The 24714-nt window shown below is 35.6% G+C and overlaps 3 protein-coding genes and 1 long non-coding RNA gene across 13 annotated transcripts in view; 2 read left to right on the top strand and 2 right to left on the bottom strand.

Moving 5' to 3' along the window:
• Positions 1-24714, top strand: part of CENPP (centromere protein P) — a 137870-nt gene that overhangs the window by 17571 nt on the left and 95585 nt on the right. The window lies entirely within an intron of this gene.
• On the bottom strand, positions 289-13442 carry OGN (osteoglycin). The gene is made up of 7 exons (XM_080606687.1): positions 13292-13442; positions 12379-12631; positions 8029-8113; positions 5089-5247; positions 4345-4547; positions 3705-3800; positions 289-3084 (listed from the first exon to the last, which is right to left on the bottom strand). The coding sequence occupies exons 2-7, from the start codon at positions 12544-12546 to the stop codon at positions 2914-2916; spliced, it is 882 nt and encodes a 293-aa protein (XP_080462813.1). The 5' UTR covers positions 12547-12631; positions 13292-13442; the 3' UTR covers positions 289-2913.
• LOC308200637 lies at positions 13789-24136 on the top strand. The gene is made up of 2 exons (XR_013955721.1): positions 13789-20684; positions 21302-24136. It is a non-coding gene; the product is annotated as an uncharacterized lncRNA (long non-coding RNA).
• The window catches only part of OMD (osteomodulin), a 20414-nt gene continuing 17973 nt past the window's right edge, over positions 22274-24714 (bottom strand). For all 6 annotated transcript variants that reach the window (XM_080606681.1, XM_080606679.1, XM_080606678.1 and 3 more), the window contains one exon: positions 22274-24630. In XM_080606681.1, the coding sequence (XP_080462807.1) occupies positions 24311-24630 (320 nt within the window). In that variant the 3' untranslated portion in view covers positions 22274-24310. The remainder of the gene's footprint in view (positions 24631-24714) is intronic.

Raw genomic sequence — 24714 nt, 5'->3', positions numbered from 1 at the left:
TATCTTTGAGTACAGAAAAAAATCTACAAGGTAGTGCTTTAAACAAATTTTGAAGAGGTGATTGAAGTGTCCCAGAAGTCCTAGCTCAGTGTGTTTTGTTTTCCCCCCTTCTCTGTGATAGTCATATAATATAACTTGTATGGCAGGTCTTGCTGTGTTGCCACAGTAAATGTTTAGAAAACAGATTTACAGCTATAAATAATTTTCTGATCTAGGCACACGCGTAGTCTGCTATGAGACTGCATAACTCAAATATGTAGGCTTTGTTGGTAGAGCAGATTATTCAAGTTGATAAACAAGAAAAAAATTCAAGTTTTATTGGAAATACGGACTAGAACTAAGTAGTGGGGAAAAAACAGTGTACATTCAGCTTGATATTAATACAGGTCACAAAAACAGAAGGGAAAAAATCTTGCATAGTATAGCCCTTCTCACTTAATATTTTGATGTTTTAACTTGCTGTGAATGGGGAAAAGTAAATTAAAATGTATCAGATAATTTATTGTCTGTGTGGGGCTTTGAGAAGATACCAGTTGTCTATTTGTGGTTTGCTCACGAAATATTAAGAGCATTAAGTTAGAATTATTGTTGATGTCTAGTACCTTTTCAAAAATATATACAACAACTTCATGTAAAATTAATGGTGTGGTAGTAGTAAGATCTTAGAGTGTTTGTGTGTGCATGTATTGCATAAATGTGCATACACCTGTTTATACATGTGTGCGCACATGCTTGTTTTCACAGGGAAATAAGAGGAATAATTTTGATATTTATTGACTCCGTTAACATTAGAAAGAGCTTTATTTAGCAATAATGATTTGTAATGAGAATAAGATCAGAGGCACTACTTAGGCTTCTAACTTGTGTTTACTTCATCTCATCAAATAGGGATGAGAGAATTGCTGGCTTTTATTTTTTTCGTGGTATAAATTTGGATTGAAATTGGAATGTATTTTGATATGCTTTGGGGCTGTTTATCTTTTTGCTAAACACCTGGAAATATCAAAATTTTATGACTTAGATGGAAAAAAGGAAAATCAAATGTTATTTTCACTGTAGGACTTTTTGTTCTCAGAAGCACTAAGAAAATGGAATTTCTTGTTAAAATAATTTAAACTGGAAAAATGGCGACTGCTATGCCTTTTTTGAGTAATGGGTTCAGGGCAAAAATATATTTGTCTTGCTTTTCATATTTGCATACTCTTTCTAGAACGATGAACCCACAGTTGATGCTTGACATAGTCACTTACCCTTAAAAAGTGACTTAAAGTCTTTTAGATCTCAACACTCTTAGTGGCAGAGCATCAGTATGTTCAAAATTAAGTTTGAATTTATTAATAATTCCCCAGAGCACAAGCGCTAACAAATCAAGGCTTAGCTAAATAAGATAGACATAATTAATACAAAATACCTTATAAAATCAGTATTCTAGGTGGTATTAATACATCATGCATTTGGTGCTTAACTATTTCTACAAATTAGATATCTACGCTAGCTTCAAAGTTAGTATGAAGTTGATCAGGTAATAGTACTAGCACTTGTTTGGCATTTGTTTATTTGAAGAGTTTAAGCCTGTGGTAGGTATTTGAGGGGAGAAACCAAGTTAGAAGAAATGTATGTTTGTGTAATTAGAAACACTGTGTTCTGAAAGAAATTATGTCTAGTTTTAGGTGAATGGATTATTGAGGTCTGCACACATTGTTTTCTCTTTTCAATAGATTGTTTTAAAGTACTTGAGTGAAATTATGCTAGTTTCATTTGCTCAGGGTTAGCACTATTTTTATATCAGTGATAGAATCAGCTTTTCTTTTTAAAGATTTAATGTGATTTTTGTATAATGAGTGAACATGTTTCTGTACAAAGGTATTTCTGTTTCTTTGTACTGACTTCTAGTTGAAATCTTGCTCATTTACAGGTAAAAGCATTAATTCAGCTTTGCTGTTAATTATATTGTCACATTTCCTGTCAAGAAAAAGCAGAGGAACAAGGCTCAGTTTATATCATGTCTTAATAACAAAGGTACTCTGTCATACCATGCTGTATGCTGACCATTGTATTTAAATGGGAAGTTAAAATTGACTCATATGAGCACAGCTGAACAAAGTGTGTGTGTGTGTATATATATATATTATATTTCCATCAAAAATGTGTAAAAATATTTATATGTAGCATATACAATTGAATGCGTATATATGTATACATTCAATTGTAATATATATCTATAACTGTATTTAGATTATTTTTTGAAAGAAAAATATTAGAAGAACATTTGACACATTTGAAATGTTCCACTTGCTTTGTTGCTAGGTACACTAAGCCTAGATAAGAATTTTTCTTATTTTCCACTAATCAAGTTTTCAAGGAAGCTTTAATAAAGTTAAACGTTGTGAAGGTGTGTGTCTAAACGTAACTTTCTTTCATATGCAACTTCATTCCATGCATTTCCGAAGGTCAGCTGAAAAAGTTTTATTTCAGATCAAAGCAAGTATGATAGGAATTAAAATGTATTTTTCCTCTGTAGCTTGCTCGAAGAAAGTTTGTGTTTATCTGAAAGTAAAATGTGGTGATTGTCCTGGAAATTGATAAAGAATGTGAAAAAGCAGTTACATGATTTTCCCTGCATGTGAAGAATAAGTAGTGAATTAAAAGTTGAAACCATATGCATGTGTACACGTTTTTATGCTTTCATCAACAAAAGAATCTGAAAGCATGGGTGGCATTGTAACTCCTAAATTAAGTGGCTGTTTTGAAATAGTTATTTTAGAGGAGAACTCCATTTCAACAGGAAAAAGTTCGGGGTATGCAGGGAAAACTGCATTAGCAAAAGAGAGGATATAAACATGTAAACAGGAATAAGAATAATCTTTTGTTACCGTGCTTGAATTTTGGCAAGTATAATTATGGAAGTAGTGACTAGTAGTATGTCCCTACAGGCAATGTTCTCAAGCAGGAAAAAGCATTAACGTGCTTTGCCAGGAGGATTGGATTGCCTTCCATCCGTATCTCATCCATACGCGTGCGGATGTAACGTGTGTTGTTCGACTTGCAGAAAGTGTCATCAGTGATTGTAGTAATATTGTTGTACTGCAAAACAAAACAAATTTTCAGTTTTAAATAAATACACGTGCACACACGCATATACAGACGTGAGTTAGAGAATTGCCGAGCTGTAATATTATTCTTATCCCCTCCAATTTTATTGTCACTGAGGTTGATTGTGTTAAAAATAGGTAGGAATGAAGTCTCTTCAAACCAATCAATTAACTGATAAACAATTTGTCAAACCAATCAATTAACTGATAAACAATTTGAGGTTTGGAATATATTGTTGACAAAAGACTATTGCCTTTTTTTTTTTTTTTTTTTTTTTTTTACCATTTCCTATACTTGGTGTACAAAAGCTAATGAGAAACTTTTGTGTGGTAGTTAGCTAAGAGCTTCTGACAGTAAGGGTACTTAAATTTTACTTTATTCTAGAGAATTATTTCAAGTCTTAACTACTTTTCCCCCCTGTGTATTAATGAGGATGTGCATGTTGAACACTGGTTGTGGCCAAACAGATGAGAGCTAAATTGTTTTATTTGGAGGAGCACTGGACAACTATAGCACGACTGCAGTTTAAACTGTTTTAGAAGGAAGTAGAGATTGGTTTGTGCAGCTAAGTCTTTTTATAATATAAAGTTAAGGAAATACTTCAGAAATACCTGAAGGTGAAGAATACGCAGACTCTCTGGTAAGTTCAGGGGAACGGACTCCAGTGCATTATGTCCCAAGTAGAGGTAGGCCAAATTTGTCAGCTTCTAGTGGAAAGAAAGAGAGAATCATTGCTGATATTGCTTACTATTGTGTCTGTTATAAGCCATCTACGTTTTTCCGAGCGCAGAGAAAGCCTATAATGTGATCTAACAGGAAATATTTTGCTGTGAATGTTGCATCCTGTTGTACCAAGAAAGTCACAGGCCTTCTATGTACTGGAAATTTCAGTGTTGGCGTACTGGTTATAAAAACTTGACACCACTATAAATATATATCCTTGTTTAATACATTTATGTCATCCACAGACTTGTATTTGAGCCATTAGTTTTGAACCCACTATTTCTTTGTGTGTGAGAGAGAAAGGAAGTAGGTAGGATTATAACTTAAAGACAAGAATTTTTAGATGAACTACTACATGAGTGCGCCAGTGTGCATAGGAGTATTATTCCAGTGTGCCTTAACAACAAAAAACCTGAAAAGCTTCTTTGTCCTAGTCTGTTTCTTTGATCACAATAACACAGGAAAATGCCAGTGATGGTATACTCCTTTTATTTACCTTGGTTGCCTAGATTGTGATCTTTTACTTACTTTGAAAGCATTTGCTTTGATTCCTCTGCTCTTGATTCTGTTTTGGTTTGCATTAAATGTTGTTAGTTTGGGAGGCAGAACAGGAAGTTTTACAAGCCGATTTTCAGCAAGAGAAAGTTCTTCCAATAACAGAAGCTTTGAAAAGGCTCCATCTTCAATTTCTTCTATCCTATTTCCACTGAAATCAATTCTTCTCAAAGTAGCTATACACAAAAGAAATAGAAACCTAAGTATCAAATTTATAGTTCCGTAACATACTAAACATGCGTGGTTTTATGTTAGATGTTACAATGGCTGCACTATCCTATTAGTATTTGCATTTGTAGATCACAAAATGTGAATAAAATCCATACTTGGGTTTCCTCATTATTAAGACTATATATATACACGTGTGTTACCTTCCTGTTTGCATAGAGAAAACATGATTTTAGATCATGGTAGAATTTGCGGTGTCATAGAGTGAAGTAGGTGGGAGAGATCTCTGGAGCACTGGAAGGAAATATACACGGTCATTTAAGACTGGCCAGGAGACAGTTAAATTTGACTTTTAGCACCCTGTTGCTTGATCAAAATGGATATGTGGGCCAAAGCGGGTTATCCATGTTGTCTTCACAGTTCCTCTTCTAGCACAAGCACTGAATTAAGTAATACACATTGCATAACCTAGCAAAATATACAGTATATCTTATTTTGACATAACATTAAAGGACAACAACAAATGCATTATCATTACAAATTACTTACTAATGTCAGCAAAATCTGAGACTGCTATCCTTTTTATTTTATTAAATCGTGCATATAGATACGCAGTTTCCTTTGGCAGTGGGGGTACAGCTTCGATATCTATTTCCTCACAGTACACTGATCCACTTAAACACACACAGAGCAGGCAAGTAGGTAAATCTGAAAACAAATTATTTTGAGTAGACAGTTAAAAGTTATTCAACTAATATTCAAAACACTTTTTTCTGGTATCTTTTAAGATTTCCCCTCTATTAAGTTTTTAGTTGTTCTACTAGCAGCAAGTTCCACAAAGATTTAATACCCTGATTTTTTTGTCTGTTTTTGTATTCTTTCATGCATAATTTCCTTGTGTTATATTCTCTGTTCTTAACTGAGCTTGTCTTGGAATGATATTAATCCATATTATTTCATTTTCAAGTGTAGAGCATTGTGAATTTGATGACTGCAACTCTTTGACCATTGTTAAATGTAATCTTGAGAACCATTTAGAACCATAGACCTGGACCGGCTGGAGAGATGGGCAGGAGGAAACCAAATGAGGTTTAATAAGAGCAAGTGTAGAGTCCTGCACCTGGGAAGGAACAACCGGACATATCAGTACAGGCTGGAGGACGACCTGCTGGAGAGGAACTCTGAGGAGAAGGACCTGGGGGGTCCTGGTGGACGACAGGTTGGCCATGAGCCAGCAGTGTGCCCTGGTGGCCAAGAGGGCCAGTGGGATCCTGGCAGGCATTAAAAGGAGCGTGGCCAGCAGGTCAAGGGAGGTGATCCTCCCCCTCTAGTCTGCCCTGGTCAGGCCTCACCTGGAGCACTGTGTCCAGTTCTGGGCTCCCCGGTACAAAAAAGACAGGGATCTCCTGGAAAGAGTCCAGCGGAGGGCCACAGAGATGATACGGGGCCTGGAGCATCTTCCCTACGAGGAAAGGCTGAGAGACCTGGGTCTGTTCAGCCTTGAGAAAAGAAGACTGAGAGGGGATCTTATCAATGTTTATAAATATCTGAGGTGTGGGAGACAGAGGGATTTGGCCAACCTCTTTTGAGTGGTTTGTGGGGACAGAACAAGGGGTAATGGCCACGAGATAGAGGACAGGAAGTTCTGCACCAACATGTGAAAGAACTTCTTCACGGTGAGGGTGACGGAGCACTGGGACAGGCTGCCCAGGGAGGTTGTGGAGTCTCCTTCTCTGGAGATATTCAAGGCCTGTCTGGACACCTACCTGGGCAGCCTGCTCTAGGGAACCTGCTTTGGCAGGGGGGTTGGACCCGATGATCTTTCAAGATCCCTTCCAACCCCTTCAGTTCTGTGATTCTGAGATTGCTTTCAAAAGAGAAAGCCGTGCAGGAGAAATATCTGAAAGTGCCCACATTTGATATCAAAATTGCACTGGAGCATTTCCGGCAGGGTCATGTATACTGTGTTACTCCTAGCTACTATTTTGTCTAATCCTCTTTATAAAAACTCCAGTGGTGGTGATTATATAATTGCTTTAGGCAATCTGTTACTGAGTTGTTTTTTTTTTTTTTATAGCTGTAATTTTAAGTAATGAGAGAAACTTTGTATCTCCTTTAACACAGTTTAAGTCTATTATGGCTTGTCCTATCTGTCATAAATGTTAATAAGCTATTATTCATTTCTTATTTGTGCTAATTCTTTATGACAGGAATATTCAAATATATATAACAAATACGGCTTTGAATCCAGTTTTGTCACTATTGTTACCTACATACTGCGAGATTTTGGTTGGCTTCCAATTTGGTCTGTAGCGAAGAGTAGTTTCATACTGCTAGGTAGTCTGTTAAAACTGTATAGCACAAAAGGATCTTCCCCAATCTGAAGAGTTATTGAAATAGTACTGGGCCAAACCAGTATGTGTACTAGAGCACTTTTTTTTTCCCCTTCTTCTCACAAAGGAACTGCAGAAAATGGGATTGACATTTGGAGCTTTAACTTTGTGAATGTTACCACCCATTATACTTTGAGTTCCACCCAGTGTGCTTTTTTTTGATTTGGTTTCTTGTCTTCTATTGGGGGGGGAGATTGGGTGGGGAGAAAAATGGTATCACTATCTAAAATGCAACAGTTTCTATGCTTGTCTGAATTAGAAACTCAGGGATTTTCCCAGATTTGTTCCTCTTTTGATGCAGGCTTGTTGACAGATGCTATTTGGCAATAGCTAATCGCTATGATTAAAACATCAGCGCAGATCGACACTCCAATGGTCTTGCTGAATCATTTGTGATATCACAGATAGACCCAAAATGTTTCTCTCTTTTCTGTGCTCTGTTTGTCAGAAAACAGCTTTTTCTTTTTACATGTAAAAATCATCATGGCTCGTTAGGAAGCTTCTGGACAATACACCTCAGAGCCACTGGGAAGAATGTTCCTGATATATTTTAACTGTTTTTGTCCTAGGAATCATATTATGCCCAAATTCATTTACATCTCAATTCATTTTTGGATGTTTTACATGTTAGCAGAAACAAAAAGTCAAGAATGTATACAACGTTGACTTCCATGATCATCAGATGTGCACTGTGAGAACAGAAATTTCCTCAAGTTAAGCTATTTAACTTAAACATATTTCATTGCGAGTTGGGGAAACTGTGGACTGTATTGAGGTATATATTTTCCTTTTCTTGGTTGTATTGCCTAGCTTATTTAATGTGGGTACATCTCTACAGCAAATACAAACGGGTAAGTCTAGAGAGATTCTTATAAGCTGTGTTGTGTATTCAGTGTTTACCTGAAGATACTTTGATTTATTAACCTGTTCTGTCAGAGGCAAAAGTTTAGAAGACTTTCCATAGGAGATATGAAAGATGTTCATAGATCAGAACATTATTTCTATATCCCTTGTCATCCTCTGTATATTCAATTTTTATATTAATAGAGTCTTTTGTAGAGTTTGCATGTTACAGTATCCGTATCCATTAACTTACTTGTATCCTTTGTTGGTCTTACACTGCGTTCGCTGTCATCCCCTTGCAGTCTTAGGGCAGTGTCAAGCGAAACGTTTGTTGCATCCTTTGTGTGAGAGCAAATGGTATTTTAAAAAACAATAAGCACAGTATTACAAGGGTCTTAAATAGCACTTCTTTTCAAATGAGCTTCCTACATTTTCTCGTGACATTTAATTTTTAAATTATTCTTACACACTGGATGACTAAGATGAGATATTATCCCTTTTGTATGTGAGCCCTGTGGTTTGAAAGGCAGAAAGAGAAGATGTTGCTGCTACTGTTCTTTGGATAAGACCACTAACAATAAGGGGGCACGGGAGGGGAGAAAATATCAACCCTGTGATGGGAAAGGAATATGTAAGTTATGAGTGTCTACAGAAACCTGCACTTTTGAAGACAGGATATTTTGCAGAAGGCATAATGCAAAATTTGAAAGGATTCTTATAACTATAGTTTAAATCATTTGTGTTCCAAAAAAAAAAAAAAAGGAAGAATCCCAACGTTTCCTTGCATTTAAAGTTATCTAAAATACCCCATAGAGATATTTATTAAACTTTTCAGTTGCACAGAAACTTGGTTTATAAACATGTTCGTTTCAGGTACTGGCTGAAATTTTGCAGTACATATTCGTTAAATGCCCTTAAATCTCTATTAAACCTGAGCTGCTAACAGACAGGGTCTTTAGTGATGCAGGAAATTATAGGATTTCATTGAATATGATAGGAACTTTAATTACATGCTATTTCCCCTTACAGCAAGTCATACTATGGCTTGCATATATTAAAGTTTGGAGGGCCTGTTAGGTTGTCCATAGCAGTTGCGTTTAGCTAGCATCATTTGTTGTCTTTTTTGATGGGTCATACTTGTAGGACAGAGTAAGACAATGTGCTTCTTGGTCTGCTTGGCTACCAGCAACACATGGGGAGAAGTACATCAACAGGTGTGTAGAACATTTTTCTTTAACATGCTTAATGATCAGGATCTTGGCCTGAGTACAGTAACTGAAGAGAGCTTCTGTGGCTGCTCACAAGAGAACCATTTTTTTTTTATTTCCTCATTCAGGCATGTAGCACACTCTTCATCTACTACAGCAATGTGAAAGTAACACTGTCGGTTTACTTTTGGTACGAACTTTGCTTTATTTATTAGTGGGAATTTTTGTATTTAGCAATATAAAACTATTGAGCTTGAGAAACAAGTATCTTGGCCTGCCTCTGTCATTTTGACCCTTTTTTAGCCTGTGAATCATCCATCACTTGGCTCGCCCCTGCGTCTGTCTATCCAGGCTATGGCCCTTTTTTACAAGTGTTTTTTTTTTTGTAATGTTTGGGATAGGTTGGTTTGTTATAGCAGAACATTTCTCCATGAGTTAGAATGCTACTGACAGTTCAGCAGCTTCCGTGTAGGGTAAAAGATCTGTGGTATTTGGTGTAGAGAAGTTGGAGTGTAAGCTGAAAAGTTAGAAGACTCAAACAGCAAATCTTTAAAAATGTTTCTGCAAAAATGTTTAGTTTGCACAGTTCTGTCGATTAGGCATGTGAAAACATGATTCTGACTGAAGTATTGATGCCAGTGGAGACTTTGGTATAGATGCAGAACAATTGCACTTTTATTGTAGTGTGCTTGGCTCACAAGGGATGCTTTTAATATGCTTTAATATGCTTATGTGAAAAACGTTTGCTGACATAGCATATGTACCAGCTGTAGGTTTCTAATACAATATCCTACTTGAGGTGTGATCCGAGAACAAGTGTGCATGTGAGTTCTGTACAGGATACACTGCACAACTAATTTCTGAAAGCATGAAATGTCAACAAAAGAATAAAACTGATTATTTACACAATACTGTTAAATACACAAACAATATATTCCCAGCCCCCCAAATAAAAGTAGAAATAACCAGTATATTGGCAATATTTCCTGGTCAGCTACAGAAATTCCTAGCCATGGAATACTGGTGCAAAAGATTGGTTGGATTATAGCTGCAGAAATTTAATTACTTACATATATAGGATATACATTGAAGAAATATTGACCTGCTTACATACTTAAATTCCACCTGTCTCTTGCACTTGGTGCTGCAAACATGAGTTCCTCATACAAAACCAGATTACAATTTGATATCTAAACACTTTAAATATCTTTAAAACTTCAGCAAAGTAATTGAATGATTCATCCTGATTACACACAAGGGTGTTCGGTAAAGCTGAATGTTTATATTCAGTGGAATAATTTAGTCCAGACACATGATGGTGTCTAAGTGGATAGTTCGTCCTGTTGTGGAAATCAAGATTTCATGATTTTAGATTTCTAGTATTTTAAATCTCTAGACAGGAGAGGCTGTTGTTTCAAACAATGTTATAATGGATATGGCTTGGATTACCTTTTGCTGAATACTACACTGAAGTTCACTTCATTTTTTTGATTACAAACACAAATGTAGATGGTACTTCTGTTTTTAGGAAAAATTCCATTTTTTTTTTTATTGATTGAGAACAGAGTAAGGAGTTAACTGTGTCATGCTTTTCTGACTGGGCATGTTTGAAGAAACTGTTGGCACATATTTCAGTTACAGTTAATGCTTGAAATATTCTGGAAGCTAGAATTTCTATTGTAAGTGAATAGAGGACTTGCTTGCATATCCAGTGATTTTTAAATTGGGAACCTTGGAACTTGTATAGATGTATTTGTTGCACATAAGGAACTAATTTATTATTTTGCAATGAAAACACGTCATTGGAGGACCGACCTGATGGAAATAATGACCCATTGCATTCCTGGAATTATCCTAAGCAGAACTGTTGGCCTTCAGTAGACCTCTAGTGTATACTGCTGCCAGCACAGACGTTGATTGGTTTGTGGCATATCTGCTGGCTCTATTTCCTTATAGGTATACAGTATATTCCTTATTCTTCTTTTTTGCTGAAATAGTAGTGTATTCCTATTAAAATGATTTTAGAAGGGAATGTCACTTGATGCTGTGCCTAGCTTGTTAAAATTGATGTGGAGCTTTTTAAAATTTGCTTACTGAGTAGATAGTCACCTATCTGTTGAGTCATTTTAAGTGGTCTCTTTATCAGAGGTTTATGAAACATGTTACTGCGTCACTGTGGCAGATGTCAGATTCAGATACGAATTAGGCATTTTTACTATAAATATTGAGCTGCCATTTTTAGTCTAATACTAGAAAGCCATAATTTAAGCAGAACTTGAAAAATAGTAAAAATATATGCAGAAGTGATTTTTCTCTAGATGTACTGGAATTTATTACTTATAACAATTATCTTCTGTTCTCCCCTTTTATTTGTTTATCAGACTACTACTGTAACAAGTACAGTTAATATTGATAAAAACTACCTTGAAGTTATTAATATCCAGATCTGGTAGTTACCACTTTGTTTAGAAATGTCATTTTCCTTGGCAGCTAATTTTAGGACAATCATTGTTAGCTTTTTACCTACCTGTCTGATAAAATGTCGTATCTTGTTCTCTTTCTGTGCATCTCTTAGGTCCTGTCAGATCCACTCGGAACAGAAGGATGAGGGTTTTTACTGTGCCTTTCAGCTGAGGCTGTTGCACTTTAACTCATCTCTATTTTTGTGTCTTATGTTTAAGTGTTTAAATTAACAAGCATGTATGTGGAGCAGATAGCAAAACAGTTCAGAATTGACCGTTTGGGGGTGCTGGTGAGTGCCATAACATATTTTTATTGCAGCGTTTAAGAGTCTGAAAGTGTTAACACTGTATGTGACTACAACAGGACTGGACATTCTATAGTAGCTTAGGACTACTAAACTGTCGGGTGGCAAAAAAGACCAGGGGGAAAAAAAAGGCAAAAAAAAAAAACCGACCAAGTAATAGTTTGAATCAAATGAAAACTGTGATTTATGATGACAGGTTGCATACAATAAAAAGCACTGTTTCAAGTGTTATTTTTTATTTAAAATAAAAACACAACTAAATAAAGTCACCCTCCTTGCTTTTAATTTAAACTTATTTTGTTAATACAACATTACTCAAACTGTTTAGCTAGTATGTTACTACATGCTCTTCATGAAATTTGAAAGTAGTAGGTACATAACTACAGCAGAGTTTAAAACGATGCTATATTCTTACTTGCAAAAGCAAGTCTTTTGTGGGTTTCTCAAATCGTAGCAAGGGTAGTATTTTTGTGGTTTTAATTGGAGTGACTTTCCCTTATATCTGAAACTGTTGTATGTTTTGCCATTATTATAAGACTTCTCCATAAAACTTGCATACATGCATGTTACACCTTATTCATTCATATAACGCTTAGCAATTAAAATATTAAACTGATAAGATAAATACCTTTTTTATATCCTTGGACTGCATTTCATAATCTTGTTGGATCAGGCTTCCCACGGTAACATCTGTATCATACTCATAAAACTTGAATGGTTCTTGCTGTATAGGTGGTGCTGACTTCACCAAAGGTACAAACACAAACAGAAAAAAAGTAGGCTGCAAAGTCTTCATTTTCTCACAGAACAGTGGATCTGGCTTGCACAGAGCTGATGAAGATCTGCTAGTGTGTTGACTATGGAGAATACTTTCTTTGTGACTGGAAATGAAAATGCAATCCGTCAAAACAATATTTAAAGCCTAGAGAACTAGTTGGCAGGGGTTTCTAACGCATAAGGAACATGGAACAACTTTTAACTCTTGGTATTCTTTAATTAGACTCCAGCATTATAAAAACTGTTCTGAACGTGAAGAGAAACTAGGAAATAACAAACAGCCTTTTCCAACTAGTAAGGGAAAATATTATCTTAATTACGTTTGCTTGTTTCCCAGAGTAGTGCTTTTGGCAATGTCAGGAGGATTTTGTAAAGCATTTTACAAAACACTTGGCATGTATGTTCCTGAATCAATTAAACCAAGAGAGGTTTTTCCCTGCTGTCAAGATATCGATATTTGTTATAAAGCATTTAGGTTTGAAAATCATTCTCTCATTGCCTTTGCCTTTACATTTGAAAGTAAATTGCACAATATAACTTTACACATACACACACACCAGAATATTTTACAGGTTGTACACAACTGGGGTTGGGTTGGAGGCTACAAACATAATTTAAAAGCATTTTAAATACATTTGCAGTACTTCTTAAAAATAAATCTTTGCACGGCATGCTTTCCTGCTTGTTGTAATCAAGTGCTTTTTTTAAGCCTTAGGTTAGTATACTTTAGGTTAATATTCTTTTAGGAAAAAACATCCACCTACCGTTTTAGTAGATTCCAAGTTCTTCTGTGATTGTGTCCTAAAACCAGATATGTATATGTTAACCCACGGTAGATTGATAAAAGAGTAAAGTTATGAAATACATATGCTGCAATGAATACTTCTTCCAAGATTGACAGTCTTAAAAATGCTTTCCATGGGGTAAAAAATGCTTTGCCAGCATTCTGTCCCTAGGGTAAGAGGTAATATCCTGGAGCAGGGGGTTGTACTTTGAATAACATTTGTAAATGTTAAATCCGTCTAGTTCATCCCACTTGCTAAAGTGTTGGTTTTCTGCTATGTGGTGATTTACTCTTTATAATTGTTAAGGCTTTTTCTCCGAATCAAATATTAATTGTGCAAACTAGAGGTCTATAACAAGGCATGTGTTACCCATTTTGTTTAATGGTTTAGCTAAGAGACAAAGCAGCTGCTTTCTGACTGAGACAGAGGTAGAGCCAAAACATATGTATAATGTATTAGTCACATTTTTATGACTGATAAAATGTTTCAGTACAACTTGTATATGTTTAGAGAAGTTTCACCTAGGTAAGAAGTGGAAACTTTTCTGTGTGAAGGGTTCTGGAAACAAAAAATACTTTTTAGAGTTTGATGGGGGCAGGGTGGGGGATGTGTTGAGATTTTCAGACAAGTAATCCATGTCTAAATTCTTGATTGAAAGACTTATTACACAATTTATTTATAAGTTGGGTTTCACAATAAATATTTGAGTGAAGTTCTGTTTCAGTTCTATAGATAGCTTAGTAAATACCATCCAGGTGTAGAATTTTCATATGAAATAGAAGCAGTGGTATTCTAGATTTCTAATACATTTCTTCCTCCCCCATCCTTTTCCTTATTATGTGTTTTTGGCAGTCTGCATAAATGGGAGCCAGATGACCAACTTGTATGTTTACAAGGTAGCTTTTCTAAGTCTTTAAAAAGTATGTAGCAATAAAACCTATGGGGAATATATTCAGATTAATATTTTCATGACTTCATTTAAAAATATATATATAAGATAGCACTATCAGCTAGATAATGTTGGAGATAAACAGTAGACCTATTTGGATAGATTTTCTTGGAAGTTCTGTCTTGTTTAAAACCAGATGTCGTTAGTAAATATGGAAATTGGAGAGTGGCAACAGCCATTTGCTGTCTAAACTTTTTTTCCGGTTTATAATCACTTGCAATTTTCTGAACTCATTAGGCTTTTATAAAGATTTAAAAAAAAAAAAGTTTTTTGTTTAGTTCATATGCAGTTTAAACAATGTTGTAGTTAGGACTTGCAGCTTGCTCTGGAGTAATGATTTTGTTGTAAGTATATCACTAAAAATATAAAGGGAACAATGTCAGTGATAATGGAAAGTGGACTCTGAATCATTCTGATGGCTGTTCAGGTGGAACAGTAAGGAAACCAAAAGTTTTGAAGTTTTGTGGCTAGGATAATAATGTGTTTTCCACTGCATTATGTAGGAACTTACAAATTAAAGGACTGCTACCTAGCAGAAAAGGTAGATTTGCTGGGGAAAAGGCAGAAAAGTTGCAGCATATCAATTCCGCCTTACCATCTCCCATGGTCTCATGCATGTTTCAGGAGTAATAATAGCACCTCTTCTTTGCAGCTGATCTCTTTCCAATCAGCTGTTTCTCCTCCCCACCCCACTGAATATCCAGCATCTGGCTCTGGAAAATCCATTTTTTTTCAGTGCTTGAATGTAATCACAGGATAAATATTCTAAGGTGAAAATACTGAGTATTGAAACTGACAACATGATATAACATTAGAAATGCATTTATTTTATAAGTACTGAAGCCCTAGAAGTTTTCACAGCGATGTATATGGAAAAGCCTATTTTTTTCCGCACATACTATTAAAAATAAGGGATGCTTACTAGATAACCAAAGCATTGAAAATGTGTTAATGCAAGAAAGCTCTTACTTGCTTGGATCTACAAGAGAAGAGGATGTATAATGTTTGAAGACCTTTGTAATAGCTTCTGCAGAAGATGTTTTCAAAAGTGTTAACCAGTCTCACAAGATTTCACAGGTACACTTACCACAAAAATGTTGTGTAGTATGCATACTCACTGTTGTTATCCCAGCACTCATGAACATTCAAATACATCTGAAGATTGGTATGTCAGGTAATTAGTTCATCTTGATGTCGTCAAGGCTTACCTTAGGATATAGTTTTACTATTACTTTAAACTGGTAGTGGCAAATAAAGTAGTAGTCCTGTCCCGTAATTCATCTGCTTGTCATCCCATGTGCCAGGAAAAATAAGGTATCAACAACTAATTTCAGATAAAACCAAGTTGTTTTTTTTGTTGCTGTTATCTGAATTTATGTAACAAATGCTCAGCAAAAGGAAGTGGATGGCACAAGTGGCTGCTAATAAGGAAGGATGGTACTGCTGCTTTCAGCATCAGGGCTGCTTTGTTTTTGCTCAAAATGACTTGAAATGCTCATAGAACTGAAATCATCTGAAACGAAAAATGTGGTCTGTGTGCATTAGCAATAGGGAAGCTACCAGGAAGTACTCACCCTGGCAAGCAGAGAATGCTTTTTAGACGTTTTTAGCACTTAGAAATTCTACATATAGGTATCTATTCGGATTCTAGTTATAAGGATCTATACACTTAGAAAGTAATTTCTTTTCTGAAAAGCTAAATGAGCTCTGTTACCGAATTGAGTTCCAGTTTTCCAAGAGGACCTTGAGAGATTATTTAAGGTATTGTTTCTGGTTTGTCAGGTGTGCCTTATTTACTCTTTTTAACCTGTGCTATCTCATTTTCACAAACTGATTTACCTACAAAATACCTTCACCTGAAATGTTATGCACATAAAATGACTTTTTCTAATTGTAAAATGGAAACCTGGATGAAATTCAAATGATGATAATGTCCCTACTGTTTTGTAAGGACATGAAATGTAGCTGGAAGTGTAAATGAAATATCACACTTTATTTATAGTGGAGGAGCTACAAGTCAGTCTAACAAGGAACACTCAATCTCTGGATTCTGCTTTTAGAAAAGCTTAATTTTCTGGGAGAAGGGTTGCATACAGAGTAAGTATAAAACTTGTTCCCTGGTGTTGCCCTGTATCAAAGAGAGAATGAAGATTAAAAGGCTTTTAGGACAGAAAAAGAGAGAAGTTGGATAAGTATGGATGGCAGGAGGAAAGCAAGGAGAAAGTTAAGGTAGCTTTTCCAAACTGCAGGAGACGTTGCTGATTGTATCTTCTCTGGCATCTTGGAAGGAATCTAGTATTTACGAGTGTTTAATCTCAAACGAAGGTAAAGTGAAAAACAAAAGCAGAAAATATCCCTGAGGATCAGAAGAAAGATTTTTGTTTTGCAGGCAGACAAGAGCAGGTTTTGCGTGTCATTTGAACTGGCTGATTTTCAGTTCAGTCTATTTATCTTGTACTTGGAGTGGCCTCATATCTTATGACCTGCTCAGAGCTTCAGGCTGACTACTATTTCTGCTCTTGCTTTTCCCCAAGGCAGATCAAAAAAGAAACCGAAGTTTCCCTTAAAAGCTAATCATTCAAGGGCATATGGCAAAAGCTGTCATAAACAGTTCTTATCCAGTGTATGTTGCCAGAGAAAATGACACCAAAGGGAGGGCAGTTCTCTTCATTTTGGGTGGCTTTCAGCAAAACCCAGTTCTCCTAGATGCTAGCATGTTAAGTACCTTATTTTGCCATGTTGGTGTTTAGTAGTTCTTTAATCCTCAGTAGTTTAGTACAAAAATGTTGGAAGAAAGCTCTTCTGTACTTCTTCCTGTTTAAAATGGAACCGAGGGCTGGTTGCTGATGATTCTCTGTGAGACACTTGTCTTGCTTGTGGTAAACCTCTGCAAGGCACTGGAGAACTGACCGAGCTGAAGAGCTGCGTTCCAGAGGGGGAAGTCTCTGCCTTCTGTATGGCTGCTGGTTGAAAATGGCTTTGCCAGGGTGCCTGCAGCAGGGACCAGAACTGTCTGTGTAATGACTCTGGACTGTGTGATGGGAGGCGGAATACCAGGAAGAAGGAAAAATTAAAATGGAAAACAAAAAAAGGGCCTTATTGCTGAGGTACATAGGTTAATAGAGAGGGCTATGAGGCAGCAGTAGGGAGAGCACCATAGGGTTGCTGTCAAGATATTCCTATGAAGTAAACCAAAGCTGAGTTTACTTTTAAACACTCAGGTTTGTTCTATATTTAGGCAAAGATGATGTATTTTTACAGCTGCTTAAAGACCTTGGCTTTCATCATCTATCATAGTCTCTAAAGGACAATATTGGCAAGTTCTATAATTTACCATTTTTTATTGTTTTTAAGTGTTCTTGGAAGAACAAATTATGGATTATTGCTTAGATTCCTCATGACTAATGAACACTAGAAATCACATTGTTTAAAAAAAAAATGTGTCTTCTGTTGGATAGAAAGACACGGGAACAACCTAAGAAAGCTTCTAAAGGCTTCTCGGGGTTTACAGACCTAGATGCAATGCTAGATTTTCTTCTGTAAGTGATTTTTGTTAACTTCCCACATGGAGCAAAATCACTAATATTTCTTTGTATGTCTTTTGTATGAAATGTGATAAGCCATATGCTCTGGGTTGGAATAATTATGTCTCCAACAGAACAGCTATGTGCTATGACTGCTGTGTTTGTGTGCTATGGAACTGCCCTGTGACTCCTGTGTCCCTCTCTGCTCTTTGTTGAGATCCTGATACATGAGTATAAAATAAGTTGTAAAGCAGTTTGTGCTCATGCTGGGGCTGCATTCATTCTGAGAACAAAGTGCTGGAGTATCCAAAAGGGAAGAAGCAGCCTCCTGGTTTCTTCTCGAGAAATGCTCAGAAATTGGATTGAATGTGTTACTATAGAAGAGATAATGTAATATTTAGAAAGTATATTCCACTTCAGCATCCTGAGGGGATGGGGATGGTTTTAGAGATGGTATTAAATCTGCAATAAATAGCTATCATGTCTTAAAAAGAGAACTTGGAGTACTCTTAGAGACTCAGAATGACCAAAGAAGTATCAGAGATAAGAAGAATTTATGCATAAACACATCCAGTGCTTTTATGAAAAGTTGCAACGGTTTCTAAGGCTCAGTGAATTGGATTAGGTTAAGGTCACTGTCAGAGCAACCAGCAGCAACAGAGAGACAGCTGAAAAATGACCTAGTGATTGCACGAGCATCCTTCCATATGTTTCTTATTTATAATCAGAATTTTTTAAAGCTGAACACACTACCTTTATTTCTTGTATTTCCATTTCTGGAAGAGAAACAGACTCCTTGTATCAGTTACTATGTCTTACATTAATAAAGCACATCTTAAAAATCATGCATGATAGTAATCAGAAATCAAACTATTGTTAACAAATACAAATGATAACTAGAGTAATAGTACTGTCTGCTATTCACCCAGGCCCATGGGTGAATATATTGAAGTTAAAATCTCTTGAACATTGCCTGTTTATCATCAGTTACATCCTGAATGAAAACCAATCTGCTTCAATTTATTGAAATTGCTTAGAATTCCTTCCAGAATTGATGTGGCTTACATATAACAATATCATTTGTTTGTAGCCATTGCTACATCTACAGGGACGAAAGAGACGAGGCTCCAAGACTCACTGGGCTGACACCTATTTTTAGTTTTATGTTCCTGTCATGTTTTCCTTACCTTATTCATATTACCTACTATAGTCTTTGTATTTATGGTTAGTCTTCATATTTATCTATTTTTGCTTTCTCATGTACATTATAATAGGGGAAGGCTAGTTAGTTTATTTTTTCTTTGTGGATGCTGAATTTATGCAAAGAATTATGAAAATGGAAAATTATTGAAATCCTTAAATTCTCTTTTGGTGAATAATTTTTTAATTAAAAAAAATGTATGTTTGCTTTTTTTTTTTTTCAAATAGGAAATTCCTATGTTTATTGCTTGCAATGATCAAGTTCAGAAACTAAGAAGGAAATTGATTCATATTGAAAGAGTGGAATGTGAATATGTTCAAAGAAGTCAGAAAGCTTGAAATGTAAACCATCTGTTGGCTATAAAGGAGTTTTTGTCCTAATCCATGTAATTCATCAGAATACTAAAGTAAATATCTGAAAAATTAAGGTTTACAAGCATTAAAAAGCAACAGTCAGAAAAAGATAAAGTAAGTTCCTATTATTTTGAGACTAAAGGAAGAAATATAAATGGTTGGGTTAAACTATTGTTATTTCTCTTTTATTTTGATTTTTCACAATAATTCCATCTTGTGGTATAGATGTAGTGAAAAAGTCTGTCAGTTATGTTGTAGTTTTGAGAACTTTAATTCTATGAACTAAAGCTTAGTCATAACTGTTTTCCAGAAACCCATGAGTTTTTCCCTGTAGGGTTGTGTGGGTATCAAAATGTTCTGCAAGGCTCTACTACTGCCTTGCTTATTCTTATGCACTATAGGTACTGCTGATAATACTTAGCTTAAATTTCAGGAAGGTTCCATCCTTGTTTATACAGGTATGACGTGGAAGACATAGTTCTGAACAGTTTGTCCGTGTTTATCAGTTATTGTTTTTCTGGTGATGTTTCTGCTGTTATTTTAATTAGGATCAGGAGTGCATTTTTTGAAGTGAATCCTCTGATAAGCCCTACTTGCTGTAGGCTTGTCATATCCCAGAGGACTTTGAGTTATGTGAACTTGATTCTTTCTGGATGTAACAAACCAGAACATGTATATACTCAGGGATGCACCTGATATGCTGCAGCTGTTAATGAATTTTAATCAGTGGCTACTCTGAAGTAAGCATCCTGTACCTCAAAAAAAAAAAAAAAAGAGGTTGGGTTTCAGGGTTTCATCACAAGTACTGTGCTGTATGGTTCCACTCTGTGGTTGCTAATGCGGAGACAATGCTATAAGCAAGCTCAGGCTTCGTTTCTATATTTACTGACTCTGCTGTAAATAAACTAATCAGACTGTTTGACACTTGTTAGGTTCAACCGTCACTGATAAAATAAGTAACGTTTTAATGCATGTTTAGTTCTTAGTTTAAGGATTTATTCCCTACTGAAAAAAGACCATATAATATTCTGAAAATAAACACCAGAGCAAGCACCAAGCAAATACATTTTGACACCAAAATTTGTATGGTTCTCTAGTGGTATAATTTGGCTTATACAGAGCTCCACAGTCCTGTGGCTAGGCTGCTTTGTGTACCTGAATCAGAGTGGGTGACTGCTACAGAGCACTGCAACATGTAGCATTGCAGACATGCTGTTCCCAAATTTAATGAACTTGGGTATGCCTTGGTATATAAACATAGCGCTTATGCTGAATTAAAATTCAAATATATTAAGGCAGTAAGTGTATAGCAGTAGTGAGGAGCAATGGAAGCATGCTAACCACAGTCAACGACAGTGAGAATGTAGGATTGGATATGGAGTTCCAAACAAGTTAGCGTACAGTGTCCTGTCTCCAAAAATAGCCGGAAGCAGGTGCCTTGGGAAGACAGGATAGGACAAGCATATATCATTCTTCTCTCCTCCCATCTACAAATATTCTTCCATTCACCAACTATTTTCTGCTCAGCACTTCTGCACCTACTGTGCTTTCTGCCCAACAACCTGCAGTGAATCTCTTCCAAGAAATACAGTTACTTATCCAGTCTTCCCTTAAAACCACATGTGAAATGGCTGCTGTGTTCACTGTGTTCTTAGGCACGCAGTTTAACAAGCTGACTACACATTGCCTGCAAACTTCTTTTTCTCTGCTTGGCTTATACCTGACCCATGCCAGCTTTCTTTAATATCTCCTTGCTCCTGCACTGGAGCAGTTGATCCCTGGATCCATGGTGTCTGTGCAACTCATAATCTTGTAAACATCTCTTTTATCTCCCCTTAGCCATCTCTTTTCTTAGCTGGCGAGTCCCAGCTAACTTAACATTGTTTATATAGAAACCATTCCTTACCTTTGGTGCCCTTATAATCTCTCTCTAATCCTCTGCTGATTATGCCATATGTAAAGATTATGGGTAGCTCAAGGGGTCAGAAATCTGTAGCATGTTAAATGTCTGGGTCAGTGGCATAATGGCGTCTGGTGCTAGAGCCAGTGTTTTCATGGTACCATCTATTGTTACTTCCAAGTGTCGCTCCTGAGTGATGATACTCAGGTCATGATCTGTTAGCTCTTAGGTGAAGCTAATACTATCTTTTCACTTTTCACAAAACTATCACTTTACATTTAATGATGTTGAACTTCATTTGCTATTTTAGCATCCTGGTAGCGGGTCATTCTTCATTGTCTCTTAGCAATCTTTGGTGTTGTCTCTCAGATCACCCCAATTTGTTGGGCATCAGCCCTTTGCAAAACTCCTGCAAGTGGACTCCCTCCACAACAAGAACTGACTGTTGAATTTCAATGCTTTTAATCTTTCCTATGTTTTCTTTGGTTTTGTCTGTGCTGTCACCTCTCAATCTGTGGCAGCTTGATTTCCTCAAAAACTCTTCAGAAATCGATGGTAGGCAATTTGAACCAGGATCTCTCTTGTACACACCCTTCACGATTCCTGCAATGAACTCCAGGAGATTTGCAAGGTAGAACATCCTTTTACAGATGCCATGTCCACTCATACCAATGTCAACTGTATTTATCTAGGTATCAGTTGATTCTGGACTTCATGATAACTTCTCATCTCTCTAATATAGACCTAGGGCTAGCAAGTCTTCAGTTCCCTGAACATCCTGAAATCTTTTCTAAAAATATAGCACTGTATTTGCCACACAGGATATAATATTAATTGAATGAAATATGAATTATGATGCTTCTGCTTGTAATACAATTTTCATGTTCTATGTGAATGAATTTAATGTAGTAATTACTGAAAACTTTAGAGCTATATTATCAGTTTGATTTATGTTTAAACTTCAAGAAACATATGCAACTAGTTACCAAAAGTCTGTCTGTAAAGCTACTTTAAAAATAAAGCTAAGCAGAAAGTTTGTGATAAAAGATTTATGATACTATTATATTTGAATAGTGTTTGTTAAGGTTGAGCAAGACTTTCAAAAAAAGTGTTAATTTAGATTTGCATTTTGTGCACTATTCATTTACACTTACAATCTGAAAGAGATGAAAAGTTATAACAATTCCCTAAGGATAACATACTATAAGTTTATATTAATAAAACTATAAAACTATACATATATGTATTTAAATTTGCGTATATAATGTACATAAGTTTTTTGAGAGCATTTAAATACTATAATGAATACATTTATATATTCTTCCTTAAGGAAGCCAGAGGTTCTTGAAGGTGATAAATGTTAATAAACATTTTTTTTAAACAAAGGAAGGTAAATTCTGCAGAGTTCTAGCTACATATTCACAAATTTGTGTAGCTACCATAAAAATACTTTGCCATGAATAGATCTTTTCATAAAATGGAAGAGAAAAAGGGGTAGAAGAGAGAGAAGATTTCTTACGTGAGATAACATAAGACTCCAAGTTGATAATGATATAATAAATTTTGTATGTATAAATCTTTACAAGCAGTTGTTTTTAAAGACTGGGGTATGTTCATGGGCTTACGAGGAATTTCTCTCCATTTAAAGGTACAGGTGCATGACTGATTTTTTTCATTTTAGTATATTAATTGTTGTATCAGAATCCAAAATATACCAGGAAGGTCTTCAAAACATAACTGATCTTGTAAGAAAGAAAACTGACAAACTCTTTAGAAATTCTAATACAAATTTGCTTGTAATTTTATATGGCATTTTTAGTTTCCTTAAAGTATAATGTAACATTAGGAGTATGATATATAGTTCATTGCAGTCATTAGTTTTTCTTGTGAAAATGGTGATTCTTCCTCACTGCTAACAAAGATTTATCAGGAAATGCTGAATTTAAAAAAAAAAAAAAAAGGGGGGGGGTGGGGTGGGGTTAATTAATACTAATAATAAAAATCAAAAAAAAAAAGGCTGAAGTGCCCTGTAATAGTATCCTATACTGTAGTGTAGTGACTTGCAACTCTTTCTAGGTATATAACATAACAAAAAACTTTCCATAGCTCAAACAGTACATATTACTTTTCTGTGGGTTACTTTAAGCATTTTTTTTCTACTTTGAAGCAGAATATATCTTACTGGTATTATCTGTGCAGCGGGATGGTCTTAAAAATGTCTGTAATGCCACTGTTTGTGCCTGTTCTAGTTGATGAGCAATTCTAATTAAACAGTGTTACATTTTTAATGCCTTCTAAAGTATAGGTAAAATTTAAATACTGATGATTGAGAGTTATATTAATGCACATCCTAAGATCACTGAAGAGAGGTTGTTCATTGCCTATATTATTAAACAACTAAAATCTCCTTTTTTGAAAGACTTGTTACAGTCAAGGTACAAGCTCAGGAATAAGTATAATATATCTTGGCAAAAACACTGGAAACAAATATTAAGAAGATTTGAAACTCCAAGTTTGTGAGTTTCCTGTCCATCTAGATATTGAAAGAAGCAACATCTGTATTTCTGGAAGATGTGCAGGAACCTTCTGAAAGTGTTTTTGTAATCTTACCCCCATATATTTTTCTCTAATATGTCTGTTTTCTACTGCTGTCAAAATAGTAGATAATAGTAGAATGTCTAGCTGGACGGATTTTTGCCATTATCCACATGTTCCTGTTGAGCATGATGTTGATCTGGTATAATCACTTTGCAAGCTGAATCACTTTAAAACATACAAACTTTCCTCAGGTCACTTTTCTTCTGCTTAGACCGCCAACCAGCAGATGAGTCCATCATTAACTCAGGTTATATATCAGGCTGCTACTAAATGCTGACATGAGTGTACTTTGCTACCAGTATTATGGTTTTTACTACACCAGTAATGACATATTTATGTACACTGAAATCCTGTATCTCCATTTTATATAGATGTATCTTAAATACTCCAAACTATCCAGCTGTTCTGAAATGGACATAAGTACCCCACAAGTAAGCAAAAGTTCCCATATATACTCATTAACAGTGATGTTTTCAGTGAAAGTAAGGATAAAAGTAGTTGTTTTCTTCTTCACGATCTTCTTCGGTTTCTTGATCATGTGTTTCATGATCATCTTCTGTTTCATCGTATTCTTCTGGTGTTAATAATCGGCGAAACACTGATGTTCTTAGTTGAGTTGACTTGTTGACGTTACCGTTTTGTTCACCGTAATAAATGGTTCTAATGTGAGGGAAGCAGAAGAAGGCATACGTGCTCATTGGAGTTGTTAGCTTATTTTGGTCCACCCGTATATACGTTAATTGTTTGGTGTTCATTGGATCAATAGATGGACACATCAAAGTAACATTTAGCACTGTAAGAGAGAAAAATATTCATTAAAATACAGAGAATAGTTATATTTAAGAACAATTACAAAATTGAAATTTTGGAGATTAAA

Source organism: Anser brachyrhynchus (genome assembly GCF_964034855.1).
Source record: "Anser brachyrhynchus genome assembly, chromosome: 10".
Lineage (NCBI taxonomy): Eukaryota > Metazoa > Chordata > Aves > Anseriformes > Anatidae > Anser > Anser brachyrhynchus.
The sequence above is the reverse complement of the archived record's forward strand: the minus strand, read 5'-3'. Positions and strand labels throughout refer to the sequence as shown.